Here is a 7,570-nt window from a genome sequence, read left to right on the forward strand (position 1 = left end):
CACAACGGAGACACGTTACATGGGGCTGCTCCCACCAAGCCACCCACCCTCCTCACTCGCGCCGCTGGGGTTTGACGACAAACCCTGCCGGCTTGGCGAAGGGGTCCTCTAGGGGTGGTGGGGGGGGGTCCTAAAGGGGGTCTCTGCCTCTCCCCGCCATCCCCGCTCAACACTAGGAGATGAGAACCCCCCACTTTGGGGAGCTTTGGGGGTCCAATCAGGGTCCCCGCAGCCGTGAGCACACAGCCAGAGTGCCTGTATTCTTGACCTCTCTGTGCACCCAGCTTGGCATGGGTGCTCAGGTGACGTCAGCCACACTTAGCGGTGAATGGCGGCTGCTGTTGCGAGTGTGTGAATGTGCGTGTGTGTGTGCGCTAGTGCGAGTCTACCACCCCCTCGTGCACCATGTATGACGGCCTTAATAGGTGCTTGCGAACAGCACTTGCCCTAAGTCTGTTTAAGGCTATATGGGGGATCTCGGTTTCTTACTGCGTAGTGAGCGATAGAGTAGCGGCTCGCGTGCTGCACAACAGACTCGGCGACCCGAGTTAGATTCCCGCTGATGGCCAACATCGGTAACATATCTGAACTGGTTCTGGGCCTCCCCCGAGGTCGACTTGGTCCTTAGAATACGTACCTGAATCGGTGTGTGAATACCAACACCGAGGCAGCAGAGTGCCACACACACATCTCACCTACCCCCCCCACCCGCACTGTTTTTCCGAGGGTATGAGGAGTGACCACAGCTCACACGGGTGCTCCGGGGCAGGGTTCTGGCGGTGACCGGTGTGTGTGTGGTGACCGGTGTGTGTGTGTGTGTGTGGTGACTGGTGTGTGTGTGGTGACCGGTGTGTGTGTGTGGTGACCGGTGTGTGTGTGTGTGTGGTGACCGGTGTGTGTGTGTGTTTGTGTGATGTGCATATGGGGTTTGTGGTGACGGGTGTGTGTGCATTCATTGGGGCCGGATTGTGTGTGTGTGCGTGTGGTGTGTGTGGGTTGTAGCCGTGTGTGTGTGCTTGCGTGTTGGGGCTGCAGTGTGGTCGCCCCATCACCCTTATCCGTGACGTTGGCAGCAGTACCTCGCGTTTTTGGCCGAACCTTGTTTTAATCCGCGACGCCCACCCCCTCCTCTCTACCACCGCGGACTTTATCTGCGTTTCCTGTGGCTGCCCCCCCCACCTCTTCTGGCACCCCCAGCTCCCCCCCCAGCTCCGTGACTTCACCGACGGTGGCGGCGGCGGCATGACGCACGCGGTTCCGCTGCCTGGCCGATCGTGAGCGTGACGGTGGTTGTGCGGTTGTTTCCCCCCCGGTGCAGGCGGTGAGCGGCAATGACGCGGTGCAGGCGAAGAAGCAGCGTCTGGAGGAGTGCCTCGTCGGAAAGTTCCACTCGATCGGCAAGGAGAGACACGGAGAGAGACACGGGGAGAGACACGGGGAGAGACACGGGGAGAGACACGGAGAGAGACACGGGGAGAGACACGGAGAGAGACACGGAGAGAGACACGGGGAGCGACACGGGGAGCGACACGGGGACGTTAAGCACAAGGTGAGCACCACTAGCACATATCCCCCTGGCTCGTACTCTCTCGCACTCTCTACTACTCTCTCCCAATCTCTCATCCTCATGCACTCTCACACTGTTCCTTCAACACTGCCGATAACACTGTGGCTGTGTGTGTGTGTGCGTGCGTGAGCCGTGCTGTGTGTATTGCCATATACTCAACTATCCCCACTCACCCCACACTTACCTGTGCGTGCTCCGTCTTTGTTGGGCTCGCTTTGCTCGGGGCCACGACCCCTGCACACTCCGGGATGACCTCCCGCACCGCTCGCCATCACCGCTCGTGAACTCGTGAATCTTGACCTCTCCTCTGTGCGTGCGTACGTGTGTGAGGCTGTGTGCATGTGCGTGTGCATACATTGTGAATGTGTGTTTTTAATGTCAACATGTCTATCTCTGTGTGAAAGTGTGCATCTTTGCGTGCATGTTTTTTCGTGTTTGTTTGTCTATGTATTCGTCTGTGGATGGAGACGGCGGGGAGCGATCTATCAGTTAACCCATAACACCTGGGTCTGTCATGTGATCCTCTGTCGGCAGGGCGCTTGCCACACTTCACTTGGCCTCAAAATGCACCTAGCCTGTCTGTGGTGACGTCACCACCACTTTGTGGAGAATGGCGGCTGTTGTTGTCTATAGGTGTGCATGCTAACGTTGTACATGCACGAGTTGTTGCGAGTGTGTGCGTGTGCGTGCGTGTATGTGTGCGTGCATATACGATAAGCGCATGACAACGAGATGCCGCGTTGATTTTGTCGCACAGTCAAGCCATCGGGGAGGGTCGGAGGGCAGTGGCGGTGGGGGTCAGAGGTCGTCCGCGTTCCGCCCCTGGTCCACGGAGGGAGCGGCCGTGAAGGGAGAGAAAGATGGCGGCGCGGGAGTGGCACAGGCGGCCATGATGCACAACCCCAGCCTCATGTTGGCGCCCATGGGAGTCCTCTCTCACTCCGCACTCAACCCGTGAGCGTCGCACCACGCCGCGTCACACTGGTCCTTTTCCACTCCGCACCGCACCCCCTGTGAACTCTGCACCTCACTGCGCTACGCCGTGCTGCGCTTGACAACACGGCCGTGCAATGGTCCACTCCATGCCACCTCGCACCGTTGATAAACAAACATCTCTCTTTGCTGCCCCATGCTGCCCTCCCTGCCACCCCCAGGTACTGTGCCTACCGCAGCTACGACAGCTGCGTGGCACCCAACGTGGCGCTGGTTCCCATGGCGCTGCCCCCGGGTGGTGCGGGAGGAGGAGGAGCGGCCTCGAACCCCCAAGGCCGCGTTGGGAGCCGCGGGGAGCGAGGGTCCCCTCCCCGCGACCCCCCCGACTGCAGGGGAGGCCCCCCGCCGCTGAGGAACCCCTCCGTGGGGGGCCCGGCCCTCGCCGAGCCGCCGGGCTGCGAGGCGGAGCGAGGAGCGGCGAGGCCCGGAGAAGCTGTCGCCCTCCTCACGTCGCCATCGTCGCTGTCGTCTCTCTCATCCTTCTCCCCCGCGGGGGGCAGGGATCCCCGCAAGGAGGCGCAGGGGGGGCCCCCCACTGCGAGGGGAGAGGGCCGCGCCCTGGGGGCTGGCGGCAGAGGGGCCAGTGGGGACGGGACCCTCTCGGGGGTTTCCGGGTCGACGGGGTCGGACGGGGAGTCGGAGGAGGTGGACGTGGAGACGGAGGACGGAGATGAGGGTGAGTGGGGCTGGGTGGGGAGTGGTGTGAGAGGAGTGGAGAGAGTGGTGTAGTTTAGCGGTGTATGGTTGAGTGGTGAGTGGTCTAGGTAAGTGGTAAATGGTGTGGGTAAGTGGTGAGTGATCTAGGTGAGTAGTGAATGGTCTAGGTGAGTGGGGAGTGATGTGGGCGAGTGGTAAGTGATCTGGTTCACTTGGTGTCTCCTACGCTCTGCGCTGATCCTGACTCAAACGTTGTCGCGTCTCCACAGCCTCCTCCACCTCGTGCCTGTCCTCGCCGACGGTTCCTATGGCAACAGTCCCCACGGCGACAGTCCCCGCGGCGCCACGCCGCTCCCCGGTCCCGGCCGACTCCACGCGGAGGAGGAGGAGTGTCACCATGGAGCCCGCGCCCAGCAACCACGGGCGTCGCCACGACGATGATGACGGCGACGACGGCGACGACGACGACACAGCTTCCCCCTCCTCCTCCTCCGGCGGTCGCCATGGAAACGACGGTTTCCGAGGCAACTCGGACAACGTGCCTCCCGTCTCCATGGGTGACAGTGGTTGCCACGACGATGGCGAGACGGAAGCTGGTCGTCGTGGAGACGGAGCAGCCGGGGAGCGGCGCGCAGCGACGGGCGCGGAGCAGAGGACCGTGGCTGTGCACGGAGGCGGAGAGGGGGAGGAGGGGGGCCACGGGGAGGGGAGGGGGTTGAGGCGAGACGAGGAGGTGGAGGAGGAGGAGGAGGCGGACGAGGTGGAGGAGGTGCTCCGTTTGCTCGACTCGGCGCTGGAGTGGAGCGAGAAGAGGGAGCGGCTGCTGAGGAGAATCGCGCGATCGCAACAGATTCACCAGCAGCGCGAGAGAGCGGCGCGCAGAGACCGGGATGCCCTGGCACAGGTGACGCACGCGCCCACCACGCCCACCGCCACACTCGCCACGCTCACCACGCCACGCTCACCTGCCGACCAGAGTTTTTATCCCGCTCACGGTCACCAGTGACGGTTTTCTGAACCAGTCCTAGGCCTCCACTAGGTCACCTAAAATGAGTACCCGGTGTTATATGTAACATCCCCACTGGGAAAACAAAGGTGGCTGGGCGTGGTGCTGGCCACCCCCCCAACCTCCGTAGGTGCCGCTCGCTAACAGCACTCGCCCCAACAGTCTGTTCAGGCCATACGAGGGATCTTTGTCTTTGTTTTGACCTGCGTGTGCGTGCGCGCGCGGGTGCCGTACACAGGTGACGCGCCGGCTGGGCGCCATGCAGGCGGAGCGCGATTGGCTGCACGGGGAGCTCACCGCCGAGCGGTTGGCGCGCGTGGCGAGCGAGGGGCGGCTGTCCCAGCTGCAGGCGCTACTAGCGCCCCCCGCTACCACCACCGCCGCCGCCACCGCCAACCACAACCACAACAACACGAGCAGCAGCGCGGAGAAGCGAGACGCAAAGAACGCTCAGCACCAGCAGCAGCAGAGCCCCAGGGAGAGGGCGGTGGGCACGGGGGATGGAGTGGGGGGCAGCGGGCCCCACCGTGGGGGGCCCTCTTCCTGCCCCTCGCCGCCAGCACCGGCTCCAGAGCAGCAGCAGGACCTCGCCGCCGGCTGTTAACGGCACCGCGGTGCCACCGCTCGGCACCTTTCTTCGTGGACCCCTCCAACGGGGCTCCACTGGTGGTGGTGGGGGGGTGGGGGCGGGCGTCCCCCTAACTGACCCTCGCCGTCCGACGAGGCCCCCATGGGGCCTGAGGGCCCACGGCGGAGCCTTGCAAGGGCCCACACGGAGTCACTGATGAGGGTTCCACCACGCGGAACCTTAATGGCACGTACGGGTCGGTGAGGGTCCCCCGTACATGGAACGCTCGAGGGCCCCACCCGCTGTCGTACCTTGACGGCGCACGCAAGCCACTGAGGGGGACCCCCCCCCCCTTCCGTTTTAACTCTTTGAGGGGCCCGCGCAGGACACGTAGGGGCACCCGTGCGTGGAAACCCGAGGGCCCCCCCCCGCCACGTAGTGGACCGTGACTGGCGCGCACAGTGTCCCAGAGGCCCGTACACAGGACATTGAGACCCCCCTCCCCCACGTGGGGATTACCTGGCCCCTCCCACGGGGGGGGGCCCTGGACTCGCGCGCTCCCGCACGGGCCCGGCTGGAGGTCGTCTCCTCCTCCTTCGTTGTTGTTTTTTTTTACGGTCGCGGCGACGACGGCGGTGGCGGCGGTGGCTTCTGCGTCGTCGCGGTGACGGGGAGCCTGGACGCGAGGCCTCGGCTCCTCCACGGTGCTCATGGAGACTCGCTCAGTATTCGCCCGGAAACGACGGACCGTGGTGGCACGGTGGTGGCACGGTGGTGGCGGGACGGGGGGCCCGTGTAACAGCAGCGGCAGCAGCAGCAGCAGCCACAAGACTCGTTTTATTTAATCATCAGCACCTACCTGTGCGTGTTTGTGTGTGCGTACATAGGCGTGTGTCCGAGAGAGAGCGCGTTTGTATGGGGCGGTTGGGTCTGTTTGTGTGTCGGACAGCGTTTGTTTCTGTCAGCGTGTTTGTGTATGTGGCGTTGTTTTTGTATGCATGTCTGTGTGTGCGCGCGCGTCTCACACCACTCAGCGGTTAGCGTGCTGTGCTATGAACCTGGCTACCCCATTTCTATTCCCGCTCATGACCAACACCAGTGACGATTATCTGAACAGATCCTGGGCCTCTGCTGGGTCGACTCGGTCTCAAATGAGTACCTGGTGTGGCGTGTGAACATCGCCACAGGGACAAAGGCAGTCGGGCGTGGTGCTGGCCACCCACCCCCTCGTGTACCGTGCTAGCCTTCATCGGCGCTACTCGCTAATAGCACTTGCCCCAACCGTATGTTAAGGCTATACGGGGGATCTCTGTCTCACACCACTCAATGCTCTTGCTTGTCACGTTCTAACATTCACACTGGCCTGCCTACGATCCAACCTGGGTTGAACCAGGCTGGATTGTGTGAGAAGCTCACACATCCGTGGGTTCCTCTGGCAGACACGGCTGCGTTGGCTGGGTCACATTCCTCAAGCAGCTCCTATTTGGCCGGATAGTGGTGACTAATACAGGCGCGGTATATGGGCAAGAGAAGAGATGGATTGGAACTGATTAGACTTGCTGATGACTGGTACCAGCGGTGTCAAGATCGGCCTCTGTGGAGGAGGCTCGTGAAGGACGCTGCTGGGCAGTTGGAGGCAGTCGCCCTCCAACAATGAGCGGAGCGCCGAGGAGCGACGCTCACAACGAGCGGAGCGCCGGGCGGCTAAAGTGCAGCAAGTTGGCATCGGTCGTCTCAATCAGTTAACTCGGTGACCTCCTGCCAGCAGCGAACCTTCGACGTCACCGTGGCCTCAAAGTGCACACAGCCTGGCACAGCGCTGTGGTAACGCCATCAATCGCCCCGTGGCGAATGGCGGCTGTTGTACGTACCTTTTTGTCTTTGTATATCTGCGTGTGCCTGTGCGTGTGCCTGTGCGTGTACAAGTGCGTGCGAGAGATTGAGATGTGTTTGTGTGTGGGGAGGAGCGGGGATGAATTTGCCGCGACCACCACCCGACCCCCGTCCTGCTCGCCCGTGCGAAGCTTCGCAGCCGAGAAGAACCGCGACAGACTTAATATATGAGACGCACGGACCGAAAGCGGAGGACCCCACGGGACTTGCACGGATACCTCCGCCGTGTGCCACCCCGGCGCCTTCCGGAGCGCGCCCCCGGCGTGTACATAGCCCCGCGCACACGCACGCACGTATATGCATGCACGCGCGCACGCACGCACACACACACACACGTATATTTTTGTACGTACAGCTCACGCACACATTCCCTGAACCCACGGGCCACAACCGCGCCGCCAACCCCGGGCCCGGGGTGGGGAGTTTCTTTGGGTGGGGGGGGGGGTTGAGGGGGGGGGGAAGAGAGGTGTCCCCCGCTTTGAGTTGGGGAGGGGGGATAGGTGGTTTGTGAATGGATGCATACGTGCATCTGTGTGTATGTATGTATGTACGCCTTCATATATGCTCGCTAACAGCACCTGCCTCAACAGACTAAAGGCTTACAAGGAGGGTCTTTGTCTATGTATGTATGAGTTTGTGGCTGTGTTAGCCAGTCTGTGTGTGTATATACGGTATATATGAGCCCTGGTTGACCAGAGGAAGGAGGTGTTTCAGCGAGAGGAGAGAACTGGGGGGAGAGGGGGGGGGCATTGTCATTCTCAGTCTACACAACAGGCCGCGCTGGAGAATTCAAATGAGTACACGTGCATCCCCTGGGTGTTTTAACGGTTCATGAATTGAAAGTGGTGGTGGCAGGTGATCACGTAGTCGGGTGGCGTGGGTATCG

General features: G+C 62.1%; 1 protein-coding gene across 2 annotated transcripts in view; it reads left to right on the top strand.

Annotated features, from left to right (window-relative positions):
* The window catches only part of LOC116946868 (uncharacterized), a 40,125-nt gene extending 34,165 nt beyond the window's left edge, over positions 1-5,960 (top strand). For both annotated transcript variants that reach the window (XM_032962094.2, XM_032962095.2), the window contains exons 3-7: positions 1,319-1,549; positions 2,325-2,521; positions 2,722-3,236; positions 3,487-4,121; positions 4,462-5,960. In XM_032962094.2, the coding sequence (XP_032817985.2) occupies positions 1,319-1,549; positions 2,325-2,521; positions 2,722-3,236; positions 3,487-4,121; positions 4,462-4,827 (1,944 nt within the window). In that variant the 3' untranslated portion in view covers positions 4,828-5,960. The remainder of the gene's footprint in view (positions 1-1,318; positions 1,550-2,324; positions 2,522-2,721; positions 3,237-3,486; positions 4,122-4,461) is intronic.
* The last annotated feature ends 1,610 nt before the right edge of the window (positions 5,961-7,570 follow it).

Source organism: Petromyzon marinus, chromosome 28 (assembly GCF_048934315.1).
Source record: "Petromyzon marinus isolate PM22_M1 ecotype Great Lakes invasive population chromosome 28, UKy_Petmar_22M1.pri1.0, whole genome shotgun sequence".
NCBI lineage: Eukaryota > Metazoa > Chordata > Hyperoartia > Petromyzontiformes > Petromyzontidae > Petromyzon > Petromyzon marinus.